The sequence below is a fragment of the Denticeps clupeoides genome, chromosome 13, assembly GCF_900700375.1.
Source record: "Denticeps clupeoides chromosome 13, fDenClu1.1, whole genome shotgun sequence".
NCBI lineage: Eukaryota > Metazoa > Chordata > Actinopteri > Clupeiformes > Denticipitidae > Denticeps > Denticeps clupeoides.
The window spans coordinates 13,408,234-13,426,446 of NC_041719.1; the positions used below are offsets into that span (position 1 = coordinate 13,408,234).

The following is an 18,213-nucleotide window of genomic DNA, read 5'->3' on the forward strand; positions in this document are numbered from 1 at the left end:
CCCTCAGTACGCGAGACAGCTCGCACTGGAGCTGCTCCAGCTGGAAGAGAGATGAAAGTGAGACGCCGCCCTGGTTCCTTTGTTCGCAGGAGCATCCTACAAATACGTTGCTGGGGTAATTAAAGCTTTGGGCACATCTCACTGGCACGATGGGCCTCTGAAAGTGGGTCATTAGCAGAATCGTGGCGCACAGCTCTGTGAGGGGCGAAACCCCGTTTCACCTGTTGAGTGAGGACGTGTTTCTCCGACTCCAGCGCGTGGCGGTGCTGAAGGCGCTTGTAGCGGCAGGACTGAGCGTAGCCGCGGTTCTTCAGCGTGCGCCGCTTCTGCTTCAGCCGGACCACCTCGTCCTTGCTGACCCCTCGCAGGTGCCTGTTCAGCTCCCGCACGGACAGGCTGACCAGCTGCTCGTCAGAGAAACGGTCATCCAACGGACACTGGGAAGAAAGGCAGAGGGTGGCCGCGTTTCACAAATGTCACATGTGGAGCTAGAGTGGCCCGATATTATCCTGACAGAGGGACGTCTCACAAAATGCAATCATATAAGATGAACCCAACTGATGGTAAATTGTACTGTGGTTAGACTTTCCTTGAATTCGTAATTATTAGTGATGAGCATTTGCAGGCTGAAATTGTCACCTCCGGTTTAAGCTAGGCCGCTCCTTGCTGTCCAATATGGAGGTTGTGAAATGTTGATGGCAAAAAGCTGAAAAAAACCACGAGTAAGTATATCTATGTGATCTAAATCCAGACAGGTCACGCAGGCAGCAGTACCTCAAAACCATCTATCTACAGGTTGCATGGCTTAGACAATATTTTAACCTGTGACCCCAGTATGTGTCTGATCTTCTCTGTCAGCCACAGATTTGCATATCTGTTGAAGCGGTTTGGCGCACGAACACGTGCAGACTGATTGATTGCATGTGAGGCGAACGTATGAGTAACGGTGTGTCTGGATGCACATTTCAGCCACACATGTCCATAAGCTACGGCATAATCGGTCGGACTGACTGAGTGTGTGTGACAGTGATCAGGATTACACAACAATAATAGCAGATATTATGGTAATCTCATAGCATGCTCCACATAAAGAGATTCACATAGATGCACAAGCAGAGGCTATTTCATAAACGTAATGAAATAACAACGTAACACACCCTAGACGACCTCATCCAACCTCAGGCATGCCCTGTTAAAAATGACTAAACGTTTCGCTACTTATTTGTTGTTCTGCTATAGCCTAGGGCTGGCCTCGGTTTCCAAGACTGAGTGATCCAGGGTTTCATATGTGGAACATATTTTTTTCTGGTCATTTTTAAAGATGAATGGATGACAAGCCTTCTGCAGCTCACATTAAAACCAATGGAGCTGCCGCAGTGCGAGTGCATATAGCAATGACTGGAGGATTTCACAATTAATCATTTACTTTATAAATAGGGTTGACAACCATTCGCTCCTCCCTGCATGATTCAATCACTCCTTGGATCATCTTGGCTTGAAAGTCTAGAACATGGCTACATCTGTGCTATTTAGATAAAGCCCTTATCTTACACTCACTAACTGCAGAGTCAGTCCACTTGCAGCAAGGGTCTTGACCACAATAATAGTCACAACATTAAATTGCAGATGTCTTAGTATTTTATATTGTATGTTTATATTACATATTGCATTGTGTTGCTGGAGAGAAGACAAAGGCAGGAGACAAATTCTAATACTAATTCTGCTGCCACTGACCTGCAATTGATTGACTTGGAGATGATGGTGCTGGTGATGGTGACCATGCATGGGGTGGTGTGGGTGATGGTGGTGATGGTGATGAAGTTGATGATGATGAATTCTGCCCTGTGGACTGGGGGCTTGCGGGTAGGGACCTGTGGGCTGGGCAGCATTGGGCATGGCGGGAGGGGCCGAGGAGACGAAAAGCAGCGGGCGGTGGCACATGTCGGACACCTTGGCACAAGAGACATCACCTCCACTGTCACTTCCTGAGTCGCCGAGGTTGCTGCTGCTGCTGCTGGAATTCTGGGAGAGCACTGGAAACTGAGCGAGATGAGCGAGAAGATGAAGGTTGAATCTCTTGTCAGATGATTCATTATCAGTGTAACAGGACTTTTATTACCTGGGAGCCCACAGCCGCCGCGGCTGAGTTGAGCAGGGCCTCCACGGCATCCTCGCAGCCCAGGAAACCCCCCATGGCCGCTCTGTCTCTGTCTGGCCTCTCCGGGGCTCCCCCTATCGCCCCCAGGAGTGATGCTGCACCCCCTGGCTCCGCACCAAACTGTTGTTGCAATGCTGCTAACCAGATCAGGTCCTCCAGGGATGAGGGGTTTGGACACTGCGTCTGGCCAGCGGTGGGGCTTCCCTCCGGATTCCCCTGCGAGGCTGAGCTGAGGCCCGATACGTAACCGTTTGACACAGAAAGAGGGAAAGACAGGGAGGATGAGGAGGAGGAGGAGGCGGATGGAGGCGGGTGGGCATCACTCAGTGTTGGAGAGGGTGGGAGGGATGTGTAGGGGCTAGAGCTCAGACTGGAGTCCTGGGGTGGCTGGCCGGCATAGGGAGAGCTTGAGGGGTCCTGATGGACTCCTGATTTAGAGAAGGGGCAGGGTGCTTGTGGGGGAGGAGTGTCAGGCTTCACCTCAAACTTCAGGAGGTCAAAATCATTAAGGTACTCCATGGCTAGTGGGCTGGGAGGAAGAGTGGGCAAAGGGAGAGGTGGCGATGACATGGCTGCAACCCAGAGGACAGACGACAGGCAAGGAGGCCTCTGAGCTTTAAAATGCTTTTCGTTGGGCAGCTCCTTCTTCCTGTATTACTTCCTGTTCCTGGAGATCATAGAGAGGGACCAAAAAAATATTTGACAATGTCACAAAAGTGCAAATCCTCAACATTGTAGTTAAAGTAAAGATGACAATGAGTAGCCTGAAGGACTGGATGTTTTCTTAACATTGGGTGATTTAGTCCTGTTGTCCACTAGACAGGATATAAAGCAAGATAACATCATGGAGTATGGGTCAAGAGTTCAAAAGTGCACAAAAGTGACAGTGGACAGAAAAAGTGTGACAAAAATGAAGAGCAGCATTATATTACAAAACCTAATTGGACCAAATTGAGATGCTGGTCAAATATTGATGCAAATTGTTGGACACCAATAGAAATGCACAGTTAAGATATCAGGTCAATTAGAGGAAAAAAAGACCATCTGTAATATTATTCTCAAGGTTTATTATAAAGAACTGCAGAATATAACATAATATTTGCTCTATGCAGTAATGGATCCTCTGTTCTATACCAAATTCCGTAAACCTTTAAATCAATAATTTTAAAGTAAAGTTAACTAGCAGTGACCAGATTAACACTACCATATTTGAATTGAGAAGAGTACAAATCCAATCTCAAGTGCCAATCATAATCTTAATCCTGCTCAGTCCAAGACAGTTATGATGGCCCCACATGTTTAGGTCAGGACCATAATTAAAGCCCTTTAACATACATACATTTTTGTAAATGCACAATAAAACAAATGCTTAAAATTATTTAGAACGTTGAAGGTACATACAAGAGCCTTAATAATAATGATCATAATAATAGAATCACATTTACACTAAAAATGGTTTAATGACAGCCCTATTACGTCTGTCCAATCTAAAACAACCCTGTCCAAACATCAGAAGTTACAGAAGTGATAATGATCATAATTGTTTTCTACTACAGGTGTTAGCAAAGGTTTAAGAGACAATATTGATCATCTTAACTGTCATCTACATTATTATGGTCTAGTACTGTTAGAATTTGTTTTCCATTTTTTTGACGTTCTGTTGGGTAAAGGCCTGATCTCAAATCAGCCCAATCAAACAGAAAAGACAGAGAAAGATACAGAAATAGAAAACGGCTCGAAATTCAGATAATATAATACTATGTATTGTAAATATGGAGGGTGATAATCAAAATACTTTTTAAAATGTTAGGCAAAATGAATATTGTGATTCTCTCACCTTATGTCACATGAAGTAAAGTTGATGGGGAGTCTTCATCGCTGTATCCCCAAACATGAGTACCTGACGAATGGCTTGACTCGTACGGTGGTATGTGTGTAGAAGTGTGTATACCACACCGGCACCAACTGTATCACTGCCCCATCTCTAACTACAAATCCCTCTCTCTCCCTCTCTCTCTCTCTCTCTCTCTCTCTCTCTCTCTCAATCCCCCCACCCATTCTCAACCCTGTCCACCTCTAAAGCCATTAAAGCCATAGGCCAGAGGTCTGTTCAATTGAGCCCATGTGCTCTCTCTCTCTCTCTATTCCTCATTCTCTATCCATCTTTCTCTCACTTACTCACACAGAGACTCACGCATACACAAAATTGTACAAAATTTTCACATTTCCTAATTTTTCATCACTGAGAATACACATTTCCAAAACATTAGAGTGCTTTCAGAATATGTTTTTTCTTTTTAAAAAGTGTATAATTGAAATGCAGGTTATATGATGTTTGCACCCAGTAAATCCAGTAACAGCATAAATCAGTCATTTTAGTCGCAATGAACCCACAGCATATAAGAAATGTCACATGTGAAAGGGCCCTGCTCGTGTATAACTACATCCAAGACCGTGCACAGCCGGGCACTCAAACATGATGTCATCGCACAGCATGCCCCTGACCAATCCCTGCACTCTGTGACGAAGGTTGTCATACCAACAGGTCGGCGGAGGCATTTGCAGAAGGAGCAATGACAACTGCTTTGAGCCAGACTATAGTCATACATATGAACAGTCATGCCATCATATGAACAGAACAAGTCATGGCTTTTTCAAAAACATCAGACCTGCCAGACTTCTGCTTACTTTGACCCTCTACTTCCATCTGGTGGACCTTTTGGGTCACTGCAGATCCAGGCTCCATGTACACTTACACAAAGACAGGGGAAGTCAGTGTGAGGTGATGCACCCACATATGCCCATTAACCAACATATTTTGACAAATTTGGTGTAACTTGTTTAAATAAATCACTATATCTGAAATGACAGGTTCTGAGAAATAAGACAGGAAAAAAGGGATTGTTTCTCTGCTGTTGACCAAAAAGCTCTTTGTAGGCAATTCTGTTTTCTTTATGGGTCTTAAAGCACCCCTCCTCCCCATGTCTGTTTCTCTCTTTAGTACACTTCGGTTTAGACAATGTAATTTAACTTTTTTTGAGCTGCTTTGAAATTCAGAGAAATGCCAAACAGGCACTTTTTAATGATCCTTAAAAGCTAAACCCGTTAATCTGTGGGTCTGCTAATAGTGTCTCGTTAAGGAATCAGAGTGTTAATATTGTCTGTCCAAATCTGATTTAAGGGTTGGAAATAACACCAATACCGCCATGAGATGACTAAGCTCATATGTAACCCCCTCCCATCCCAGTTCATCACAAGCCAGTACACATACATACACAACACACATACAGATTAGTTGAGAATACATTAATGTGCATATACATTTGTAATCTACTACTTATTGTCTACAACAAAAATAAAACCTTGGACACATTCAAACAAGCCTAGTGTTATGGAGAGAGCATTTTATGATGACATATTGCAATAACTATTCTAATGACATTTTGAACATCCTGAATGACATTTTTAAAAAACAACATTTAAAGGCATTCAAATTATCTGCTGTAAGAACATGAAACTTTTATAATACAACAATAAAACAATATTTAGACTTTTAGACTTTTGTGCACTATGCACACTTTCTTTAAGTGTCGGATGAGAACAAAAGAAGCCCTAAACATAAAAAAGGCTTCTGGTAGAGGTTTTTCGTCCAGCCATACCTAAATGAAAATGACATTATGACACTTTTCTTGGGTAATACTGCTCAGACGTTGTCAGAAAAATTCATCCTACATAATACATCTCTGTCTATAATACGTGATCATGATAAAGCATGAGACATTAATCACACATTTTCAGTTAGTTTCAGACTCAAAGTCCCATGGCTTGAGCCATAATTGACCATACACTCAAAGAGGAGCAAAGTTTGGTAGTGACCATGTCAATGACAATAAAAGAGTAGCTACTTCTTCATAACAAGTCTTTTCTATGCCTTGTCCTAAATCAAACCATAGTAACCAAGTACTGAGTATAATTACACACAATCACATGCACATTAAGCAAAACAGTTAATGATGCATTTATCATTAAATACAATTAGCTCAGCCCAGTTCAGTAGGTCCCACAAAACATCTTTTTCCACTCATTTTGCCCTTCATGCCAGGAAGTCCTGGGGTGTTTGTTACACAAATGAATTTGTGTAACAAACCCTTTAATGGTAAGAATGTACAGAAGAGTGAGAAAATCATACAGGGGTGCATTGAAATCCACAAGCAAACCTTATGAAGTCATGTTGCATGTGAAGGAAATGGCTCTTTTAACAATGAGAACAATTTTCACATTTACATCTAGTCTGGTCCAGTAACAATAGATATTGTGGCACGACTGTGTTTATGCACACAGCATGTCAGGAACTATCAGACCGCACACTACACAGGGTGGCTGGGGACACAATGTAATGAGCTGCATCCGTATTAGCAAAGAGCCCAGAGCTCTTATCCGGTTCTGCCTCCTTCCTTCTGCAGTGCCTCGCAGGGTCAACTCAACCCCTCACCCCCAGCGTGACCTGCACTCACCCCAGATAGTTTATAATACCAGTTCACGACCTGGAAGGATATTCAGAAGGTGTTTGGAGGAGAAAGGCCAGAGATGAGTTGAGAGTCCCACCTCAGTGTCAGTGTGAAATGACAGTGTAGTCATTTCACACTGACAGGAAGTGACAAAAGAGAAAAGAAAGAGAGGGAAACAGCAGGTTGTTTATGAGGATGCATCTGAGACAGATGGTCCCCCCTCTCTCTGTCTCTCTCTCTCTGATCCTGTAGATACATGTCCTAATCCTGACTAGCTTTTTCACAAGCAACAGGCTTATTTAATTTTGTACACCGCCTGCTGCTGCGTCTCTGTCTCCTCACTTCACTCTCCATTGAACCCCCTGGTTCTGCTCAGTAACGGACATAAGACAACATCCATTTTTACAACATTTTAATTTTGCCATTATATATTTATATGAATCATTGACTAATTTAGACACTGGACCATGATATTATGATATATTACTCAATCTGATTTAATAAACTAGTTAGTTAAATCTATGTTATATGTCCAAATCTTGATGGTGATTTTGTTCATTCAGAGTTTGTTGCTCATACAGTGGGTAAATATAAGGTGGAGATGGAAACACCATCTCCACCTTACCAGTGTGGGGCTGGTTTTCAGCGTACGGCACTGCCACACTTCATATAGTAATTGAAAGATGTATGAATGGGAAAATGTACAGAAACATTCTTGATGAAAATCTGGGTGGGGATGATGCTGAAATGAGGGTGTATGTTTCAAAAAAGACAAGCACACAGCCAAGGAAACTCTCAACTGGTTTCAGAGAAGGAAAATAAATCTGCTAGAAAGGCCCAGCCAGTCAGCTGACTAGCTATGGAAAGAACTAAAGCTCAGAGTTCATGGAAGGGCCCCATGGAACCTTCAGGAAATAAAGACTTATTGTGTGGAAGAATAGGCCAAACTCACACCTGATCAAGTGCATGCGTCTAGTTTCTCCGTACAAGAGGTGTCTTACATGGTGCACAGTACTGTCATTCCATTTTATTACACATACCATAAATAATGTGCATCTACGGTTTGATTTCTTTACATTTCTTGTTGAAATGTTGAAATAAAAACAAGTTATGCAAAATTTGACAAAATCCAACATGAAATAAGTCTAAATTAAATTTTACTGAATATTCATCTATCTGAGGAACATATCAAATAAGCCACACTTTTTGAACAGGATTGAACATCTCTCTCAGAACCCAGGTTATGTTCCAGAATAGCCAAACAGCCCACTGCGCAGCACTGAGCAGCAATAAAGAAAGAAAAGAAAGTAAAAAAAAAAAATACACTTATGTCTCTGCTTCCTCTGTCTGGCAGCAACCGCAAATGCTGGTTTGGTGGCAGGAGGCCTTTCCTGTGTCTGTTTCTGTCTCTGTGGGCAGCAGGTGTGTGGAAGGGGTCTGCTACTGCTTTTTTTTTTTTTTTTATCTCAGACAGAGTAGTGTTATTCTACTAATTCACATACATTCAAGGCTGCAGTCCTTACTTTTCGCATGTCTAACTAACTCCTGCAATGAAAGGCCTAAAAACTGTATAAAATAAGCATGGTATGCATGATATGCACTGTGCCAAATAGTTTTTTATTTGATTACGTATCGTCATAATTTTGGTTTGGTTTGTTTGCTAGATTTATAGGGATTTATCCTTCTTCAGAAACAGTGCAGTTTCTTTTTATCTTAATTGTTGATGATAACAATGGCATACAGTAGTGTATGAGTAGTGTTTTTTTTTTTTTTTAGCTTGGGCTTATCCCCAACGTTCTGTCACCTCTTTTCAACACTTCCACATCTTCCCGCCCAGCCACTACACCCCCCTCTCTGTGTCTGTGTCAAATCTTGGTATTACCGGGGGAAAAGGGACTTGATCCACCGCTTTAACTGTTAAGATTTATCATGCCCACTTAGCCTCTCCTTCCATATCTCCACTTACAGGCTTTGCAGGAGCAGTGGAAGAGGGTGCTATAGTACATTTTGAGTAACTAGGATGTAACTAGGAACTAGTAAACAGGAACAACTAATCCTAATTTGTACAAAAATTCAAATTCAACTACTTGAAGTCTGAGTTATGAACATCAGGACTCAGTGGCTTTTGTGAATTATTGTCTTTATTCTGTTCATGTTACATGTGTTTATGTGTGTACAGTGTGAACTGACATGGGGTCTTGTCCATGGGATTATTAGGCTAGTCACTGGATTAAGTGGCTGATTCTCCTGCATTAATCTAGTGTCAGATTAACAGATCCCTGTGCTTTAATAAACTGTCTGTAATATAGATATTAGACAGACCCCCCCCCCTCCCCACACACACACACACACACACACCTGCAAACAAACCGATTGTGGCGTGGATTTATTTATGTAGCCTTTTCACAATCAAAAGCATAATCTCTATATATTATGGCTCAACTTCATATCACATTTAAACTACAGGCCAGAGGTTTGGGAACAACTTTTTTAATACATTTACATTACATGTGAATCACATGTGAAACCCACTCATCACCTTCTTCAGCATGCAAATTGAATGACAATGCAGTAAAGACAGACAGATGTATCTTGTTCTTTACAGTGTACCACTACAGACTATAAAATATTGAAACAAGACAGTTCTATTTGTCCTGATCATTTCCAAATCCTTCTTGTAATACAATTTGGGAGAAAAGCATGTTCTTTGTGTATTTATTTTTTAAACCAATAGCCGCAGTCTGTTACTGTTAAAAGTCTGTTACTGAAGCATTTTAATTACATTTACCAATTTATTATTTTATCCTATGAAACATTTTTCATATTTTCTTCATGACGGTGCAGTGTGTCATTACAACATATGTTTAGTGAAGAGTTCAGGTACTGTGTAAATATGAGCTCTTCTCAAGTTCAGTGGAACAGCATGATAATGACAAGGTCTGGGGTCAAGATGCCACCCAGACTCTGTCTGCTGTCTGACCTTTGTACCCACCCCCCCACTCCCCCCCACCCCGACCCCCAGTCCCCATGCTTACCAGAAAAACATACAGACATCCAAACATAGGTATTAACAGTTAGCTAGATAAACGGTCCAGCAGCAGGATGAACAGTCGCCTTAGGGAGAGGGATAGAGGGATTAAGGTGGTCGATACTTTGGCTTCCCGCCCAGACTTTGAGATGACACTAAATCTGTTCATTCCCTCCTTCACCGCCTCTACCCCCCAAATCCTTGCCCCATCTTACTCCTGGATTGACAGGCTGAGTCTGGGCTGCTCCTTTCCCCAGGTTCCCATGCTGTTGTAATGACATCATAATCATCACAATACTGTATACAACAGTTAATAAGTAGCAAATTATGTATTGAGGGACATTATTTCCTATCATCCGAAGTGTGACTGTAAGATCGCTGTCCACTACTGGAGGGCACTTCAAATTTGCCTCCTCTGGGCTCCCATTGTAGTTTGTAAATCAGTCGAGGTTGGGGAGTATTTCTGCATGACCTGAATAAGAGTTTTTTTTGTCTCAAAACGCCATTTTAGCAGTTTCTATTGCACATATAAAATGGAAGGTAGCTGTAAGTTTATTCCCTTTAATTTAATTGAGTAAAAGGAAACCTGAAAAAAAATGAAATGAAAAATGAAAAAACAAAGAAACATGAACAGATGCTGAGTATATGAGGGTCAGACTTAATCAAGCAAAAATAAAAGTTGAATTTTTCCTTGTTAAGAGTTCATGGTGATGCATGACACACACACACACACACACACACACACACCTTCTCTAGGACCCTCAGTGTCCCTGTGTATACATACAGGGTGACAGAGGAACAATGATGAGAATTGCAATCACCGTATTTAACACGGCTCGTAATCATAGTCATTGTGCTCCGCTGCTGCTGCTGCTGCTGTGTGTGTGTGTGTGTGTGTGTGTGTGTGTGTGTGTGTGTGTGTGTGTGTGTGTGTGTGTTCGTCTGGGTGTGGAAAGGGGTCTCAAAGGCAGAGGAGGTTGATACAGCATGAGTCACCCTTCAGAAGTGCAATAACAAGTCTGCAGCAAGCGCCTGCTCTCATTACAAATGGATGGGCTTCAAACTTGTACCTTCGATCTGTCCGTTTTTTTTTTTTTTTTTTCTTCCAAAAGTCTTAAAATGGTGGCTGACTAACCCTGCAGAGAGATTACCTAGAACTGTTTCCAGCATGGTGTATGAAAAACAGCCAAGTTTCCTCATCCCACCCCCCACAATCTGCGACACATAATATCCAGTTTAATATGTTCTCCGTTTCTTAATACTGTGTTTGCCTCCCTGCAGCCAATGAACTGGATAAGACAACAAGCAGAGTACCTTTATTGGGCCACAGATCTATGCTTCATGTTAGAAAAGGTCACAGAATGCAGAGGAGTTTCCTTATAGGTTGAACCGTCTGGGATTATGGAGCCAGTTGTCATGGATACAAGCAGAATGGAACCAGCATGACCTTTCCTGAGACAAGGCTATAATTATTGTAAATTGCATAACATCATATCAAAACGGTCCTGCAATTGTGCCTTGACCTTGTTGACCGGAGGGTGTGATTTGAGGTTTTACATGATGTCATGACGTCCTATATAGACCTAAATGTATTATATTTTTTAAAAATCTGTTTTATATTATATCTCATAATCACCCTGCAGTGGGTGCCCTGCCTCGGGTGAGTCTCCACTCTGCACCCAGTTTACCAGGATCATCGCCCTTAGTAGGACTAAGCGGTTAGGGAAAGTGAGTGAGATATTTCATAATAAAATGTCCCTCACATTCTGTCAATTGAATGAAGCTTTTGAGCTCTGCTGTCAGAAAAGGAACACCATGATCTCAGGTCTAAGTGCTGCTCCCATACAGGGAGTGTCCTGCGTTGACGTATTCGAAAGCTCTTGGATGAGTGGTCCTTGGGGGGGTGGCTTTGAGGAAATGCTCATTGCTCTGGGGACATTTTGGGTTGCTCCTTTATGCATCGGCTTCAGTGTGTGTGGATGAACGATAGGAAATGTATGCGACTGACCATAATATGGTTTGACATCTACAACACTGTGATGGAGAAATGATGGGTGAAGGGCTGCAAACGTTCAGAAGATTCTGGGACCAGCAGCATCAGCTATTTTAAGGGGGCAAAATGGATTGAATACAGTTCTGGAATATCCAAACAACCATTTTTTGATGCTTTACAGACGCTTCAGAAAGGTTCCTTTATGCCCCCATCTCCTTGGATCGTTTCAGAATCTTGTACCAGCCTCTCCATGGTCCTTCTGCTTTGCTTCTCCTTACGATTGTGAAACCAGGTTGCCAAGTAACAGCACAAGTGTAATTAAGGGAATTTTTTTTTCGCTGGTTTATGGAAACAATTCTTTGATTGTGTAGAGATTGTGTTGAAGGGATAATAACAGACATGCATACAGTCAAGGACAGATTGAGGGGCATCTTTCAAGTCAGCTGCCATGACATCATATTGTGCATTTGGAGTAAGTGTCGCGAGTGGCGAGAAGAAAATAAACGTGCCGCGAGGATGTGGGCCCGCAAGAGCACACATACTGCGCTGTAGTAGCACACAGCATTACACAGAGATGACACCGCGAGGTGACAATCGGGCTAATTGGACGGATACATTCCCCCTGGCATTTGGCTGGCTGCAGAGAGGCGATGGCGATCGCTGTCTCTTCTTCTAGACAGATATGACGTATTCTTCTCCGACCCGCTGCTGCCATGCTCACATAATGAAGACGTGTCTCCAATTTTATACATGCAGATAATACATCTGCCTCACACTGTCTAGGTGTGTCAACGCAAGGCAGGCGAATATGACCCTCAGCGCCACAGACACCTTAGTTGTGGAAAAATCACTTAGACCATGAGGACAAGTAAGATGAATGTTCCGTGTCTTATGATGTAGGACATCAGTGCTAAAACAGCACCTGGAATATCAAGTTCAGGTTTTGGTGTTAAAGATATCAGCATTATGCATTTTTCATATGTGTTTTTCTGAGCGTATGTGAATATTCTAGAATTACATTTGTCGCGTTAGTATCTGATGCCCCCTGGTGTTTGCACAAGTCTAAAACATTGTCCCCATGCTTTAAAACCTAGTACCATTGCTGATTAATTATTTGAGATTAAATGATTTTCACAGACTAGACACTTATCTTCAAACATCTGTGTTTAATTTTTTTTTTTATAACTGCAAACAAAATGTTCTAAACAGCATTTTAAAGCAAGTCACTGATAAGGACAAGTACTATAATTCTTTCTGTATAGTATATTTTATATACACTTGCCATTATTATTGTTTTTCATACAAAATATATTACACTTTGATTCATAACAGAAGAAATTTGGTAAAGATTTGTTAGGTAGAAATTCTTGTTTAAGTCTGACTTTCAAGTGTCAGCCATGGAATTCACAGCCATCAGCCACAAAAAAAAGCAAACTGAACAAGATCAGAAGTGGTGAAATCTGTCCTTCATTTAACGTTACAAAAAAAATAAATAAGTGTAATAATAAATTACCATAATAATAATAAAACAGTTTAGCAGTGCAGCATTGCTGCTTGGCCCCATAGCATTGTTAAGAGCGTTGTTTGTTTCAGAGGAATACATTCCAGACCAGTTTAACAAACAGTCATTCAATATTTTAACACGTCTATATTTAAGCAAATACAGTCAATATTAAATGTCTTGTAATATGTCTTTTCATACTATGCCAGATCATTGCTTATTTGATTCAGCTTCATTAAATAATGTTGCAACCGCTGGGTGTTACACCAGTGCTTATTTTGTGCCAAAAATAAATTTATGGAATTATGTCCAAATATTTGATCTCAGTCTTATGATAAGGGTATTAGACACTGCAACAAGTATTATAAAACATCCTCGTCTTCTTTTTCTATCATCAACTTCAAATGTATAATTTTGTTGTTCCGGGACTCTGGATTTAATATTATATTTCAGATTCTGTAGGTTACCTCAACAATGGAAAATCATACAGGAACCGGGCTTACAGCCTATTAACCTTTAATGGTCAACGTGAGTTTCAGCTGAAACACTGGGACTATTCCCCTTACACGTGGTGCGCACATATGTGCCCAATGTGTGTCCAACCAATAAATATTCTTTATTGATATTACGGTGAAAAATACTTCTGGCATAATTAGTTTTGATCTTGAACAACACACTGATCAGTCTGCTACTCCTTCAACATCTGTCAAAATGTTCCACAGTCGCCATGACAACTGTCTGACTGCTCAGGCAGGTGAATTCCGACCTCATCACATAGGTTCGCTGTTGCCATGAGCAGGGTTGACACATTCTACAGAGGGAGACACAAGACACAAGCACATGTATGTTTATATCTGTACCTCTGCTACATGATAACAGGCATGAATGATGAAACGTGAAATGTCCACGAATATTTGCATGCGGAAATTGACTAAGCCCTGTGTTAAGTGTAGGTAATTAGCTCGATCACCACAGAAAAGTAATTTAGGTTGATTAAGCTCTCATTAATCTCATGTTGAAGAGAACATTAATTTGCAGGTGTTACCTGGGTAATCGAGGGATTTGTTTCTGTTCTGAGGAAGTCGAGGCTTCTTCACTGGTGGTTTGCGGTTTTGGGGCTTCTCTAGGTTATTTGGACTGTCCCTGTCGGTGCCTGAAGAAAACAAAATTTGATACACAAAGGCACACACAGACAGAGAGGATTTACTATTAACTATCCACAGGAAGCAGTTTGTCTAGACAGGTAGGTCTAGAAAATGTTCCACCCACCCGTGTCACAGGAAAGGGCTTTTCGGTTCCGCTGTGGCTTCACTGGTGCTTGTGGTTTCACAGTTTCCTCACCTATACACCGAGAAAACACCATTTCACATCATGGCCCAAAATACTCAGACATCTGCACCAAAATCAACAATCATTCACAGAATTTCTTCAGCATCATGAGAATATGTTATTGACTGTTATTTTTATGAGTTCTTATTCAACTATATATGTGAATAATTGAGCTTGCTGGTCATTCACTTCAATGAAAAATAAAGTTTATTGTGCTGTGTTATAGGATATTGCCTTGTAATACATTGGCCAGGAAGACCAGAGGGAAAATAATAAATTGTATTGCAAAAAACATTTTATGTACTTAAAACAGATTTAACTTTAACTTGAAAGTTTACATAGAAGCTTCATCAAAATAGGCAGCCTTTATCACAGCAGCACAGATTTAGGAATAACCTGAGCATCAATACACTCAATTTCTTAATATAAATATGAATAATGTGTTACTGCTATCTTTACACATTGAAAACTAGTCAGTTACATATGAATTTCTAATGATTTCTTATAACAAAAATTTGATACATTTGCATATATAGCCCAAATGTGTTCCTGTAGTGTGTTTGAACAAATGTGTAGTCAACACATTTGTTCAAATAGCACAATTGTGTACACTATATTGTGTAAATTTGGAGTAATAATGGGAGGGAAGAGGGAGGTTCATGTAAATGAACTTGCAAAGTGGACAGTGGGATAGTGGACATTTAAATCAAGTCATTGCAGCCAGTTAGGCCTTCTAAAACTGACATGCGAAAAATGTTTCTATAAATCTGTAGTTCCAAATGTTTTCTAGAAGATGCCACCAGAACCTGTAATTTTTTATAGCAATTTTTTTTACATTTTATTTAATGTATTTCATCTTTTCATTTGTCTGTTTACTAATAATCAATCTTTTTCACATTGTGATTATAGACTATGAATTCTGTGGCAAGAAAAGAAAAATATCAGCATTGCTGAGCATTGGTATGTTCTTTACAGTGCACTGCACTTGCGTGTTGCAAAACGAAAACTGGGCCTACTTGTCTTCATAAAACACCTACTATCATACCTATCCTACAGTAAAGGAATGACATATGTCATCTGAAACTAGTGTGACAGTGTATTCATCATACCCTGGGTGAGGGATCGATCAGTCAGGCCTAGGACTGGTTTCGTGGTGGCAGGCAGCAGAGCTGGTGGTATTTTTTTCTCACTGGTCGAGTCTTGTGGAGATGTTACAAACGTGGGCTGCAATACAATGAGATGTGTCTGAGAGTAGATTCTAGGTTTAAACTTTCATGGCATGTCTTTGACACACATGCAAATACCTTTGCTGGAATAGGTGGATGATGTCCATCTATTTCTCTACCTCTCTCCATTCCACCTTCTTTTTCCTTCTTTTCTAATCTGATGCCGTCTCTCTCGCCGTCCATCTCTTCTTCCACACCTTGAAGCATTAAAATATGCTTTATACATTATTTGTACTGTATGTGTGTAACTTTATAAGGACCAGGCGTAGGCTGGCGTACCAGAGCTTTCTGGAAGGTGTCGCTGTCTCAGCTTGGCCAGGTTGGGCTTGCTGCTCTGCGGGGGAGGGTCCGGCTTTGGCCCGTACGGTAGCGAGCGACCGGGAGGGAGAGCGATTCCCACGCGACACCGTTCCTCATGTAGCCACACCTCAGTGCGCTGGTCTATCTGTACCTGTCTGTCTGCCTGTAGGTCTTCCAGGAGGTCTGAGCGAGTCTGTCTGTCTGACTGCACGTCTCCATACAGCCACCTGTCTGACTGCGCATCAGGGTGACTCCTTTTCTCTGTCTGCAGATCTGAGTGCACCCACCTGTCAGTCAGTGTGTCGGTGTGAGTCAGTTGCTCAACTTGTGTGTCTTGCTCTGTCCGTCTGTCCATTTGTATGTCTGAGTAAAGCCACTTATCTGCCTGGCCATCTGAGCGGACATGTCTGTCCATATAGAGATCTATACCTGCCTGTCTCTCTGCCTGTGTGTTGGGAGAGGGGGTCCTGTCGTTGTTGGGGTACGGTGGCAGTGGCCTTTCGGTGGGAGTGCGTGGACCTTGCGTGGGTCTGTCAGTCTGTCTCTCTGTCTGTCTATAATCATTCCACTGCCTGTCTGTCTGTCTCCCCTCTGCCCACTGTCTCTCGGACTGCCTGTCTATCAGTCTTAAGTCTGTCCACTGCTTGTCAACCTGTCTGTCTGTTTGTCTTAGGTCTGTCCACACTCGTTCAGTCGGTTTGTCATCGGGCCACTGTCTCTCCACCTGTCTGCCCTCTGCCCACTGTCTTTCTGCCTTTCTGTCCATCTGTCTCAATGTGTGTCTGTCCAGCTCTCTCTCTGTTGGTCTCTCTGTCAGTCTCTCAAGTTTCAAAAGCTGTCTGTCCAGTTCTCTGTCTGTCTGTCTGTCTGACTGCTTCAGTATGTGCCTGTCCAACTGCTTGTCTGCTGCTCTCTCATGTTCTGGCTCTGGTTCTGACCTCTAGAATGACAAAGAGGAGACATCAGAACCAATAGAATTAGAACAAAATTTCATCTATCTCATCATTTGAATTTTAATAAATTAGTTGATAATTTAGATAAAAAATCGAGTTGTGTATCTTGCATATGTGAGAGAACATAATAATGACATGCCAACACTGTACATGAGAATTTTAGCACATATAAACCTGCCATCAGCACAGCACACAGGGTTAGGCAGCGGTGCAGCATTTACAATTTACATTTACAGCATTTATCAGACGCCCCTTATAAAGAATGACTTACAATCAGTAGTTACTGGGACAGTCCCCCTGGAGACACTCAGGGTTAAGTGTCTTCCTCAGGGACACAATGGTAGTAGGTGGGGTTTGAACCTGTGACTTATTTTGTTATTCTTGTTCACAGGCGAGTGTGTTACCTGTGGGCTGGCAACCATCACCCCACAAAGCAGTGTTGATACCCGTTTCAGTCCAAAAAAAAAGACCAAAAAACTTAATTTGTTAATTTCTAATTTTATGTTCTTATGATTATGTTCTTCTGACAAACACTAACAAATATTAATATCGTTCACACCTATTCTGAGATATTCTGTAATGCAATGTTACATGCGTCAGTGATCAAAAACACAACCTATTGAACTCAATGTAATCTGACTGAAAGACTGTAACTGTTTGAGAGCCAATGTTGTGTTCATCCAGAGAATGGAAAAGACCAAACAATTTCCTTTAATGCCGCAATATTTTGCTAATGGCACATGCATACATTTGAACCTACAGGGCTATTCAGTCCTGGGTCTACATACTGTACCTGTCGTGCTGTCGAGTAGGGAGGTTTGCTGCCACCTACTCCCTGCACTGGCCGTAGCTCTGTCATGCCCACATGCTCCTCCACTAGCTGCTCGTCCACAGTCCCATCAACCCCCTCTCCAGGGGATCCAGCCCTCCCTGGCAATCTTGGGGGCTGCAGCAGCGTGTAAACATTTTCTGTGGCAGTTCTGAGGAAGGGTGAAGGAAGAGATTCTCAGGGGTATGATTTTGGCACCATACTGATTACTCAGTGAGTGAAGCTAAGCTGCTTTTTACTCATAATAAGGAATCTAGTACTAAAAGAAGGTTTTAGTATATTTCATTTGATTTAAAACATTAAAAAAAAACATTTAAAACATTTAAAACATTTTGTATTCCTTTAAGTAAATATTTTTCTCTGCTGGGCTTAGTAGTTCTGGCAAATC

At 41.7% G+C, this 18,213-nt stretch overlaps 2 protein-coding genes across 2 annotated transcripts in view; both read right to left on the reverse strand.

Annotated features, from left to right (window-relative positions):
• nrl (neural retina leucine zipper) overlaps positions 1-4,135 on the reverse strand; it is a 5,433-nt gene extending 1,298 nt beyond the window's left edge. The window contains exons 1-5 of the mRNA XM_029001590.1: positions 3,996-4,135; positions 2,120-2,825; positions 1,735-2,040; positions 222-437; positions 1-40 (exon numbers count right to left, since the gene is read on the reverse strand). The exon at positions 1-40 is cut by the window's left edge and continues 1,298 nt beyond it. Coding sequence (XP_028857423.1) covers positions 1-40; positions 222-437; positions 1,735-2,040; positions 2,120-2,728 — 1,171 coding nt within the window. The 5' untranslated portion in view covers positions 2,729-2,825; positions 3,996-4,135. The remainder of the gene's footprint in view (positions 41-221; positions 438-1,734; positions 2,041-2,119; positions 2,826-3,995) is intronic.
• Positions 4,136-12,833: 8,698 nt separating this feature from the next.
• The window catches only part of LOC114802211 (capping protein, Arp2/3 and myosin-I linker protein 3-like), a 29,133-nt gene continuing 23,753 nt past the window's right edge, over positions 12,834-18,213 (reverse strand). Inside the window, exons 34-40 of the mRNA XM_029000916.1 lie at positions 17,790-17,976; positions 16,023-16,983; positions 15,822-15,940; positions 15,627-15,741; positions 14,458-14,529; positions 14,234-14,341; positions 12,834-13,999 (exon numbers count right to left, since the gene is read on the reverse strand). Coding sequence (XP_028856749.1) covers positions 13,959-13,999; positions 14,234-14,341; positions 14,458-14,529; positions 15,627-15,741; positions 15,822-15,940; positions 16,023-16,983; positions 17,790-17,976 — 1,603 coding nt within the window. The 3' untranslated portion in view covers positions 12,834-13,958. The remainder of the gene's footprint in view (positions 14,000-14,233; positions 14,342-14,457; positions 14,530-15,626; positions 15,742-15,821; positions 15,941-16,022; positions 16,984-17,789; positions 17,977-18,213) is intronic.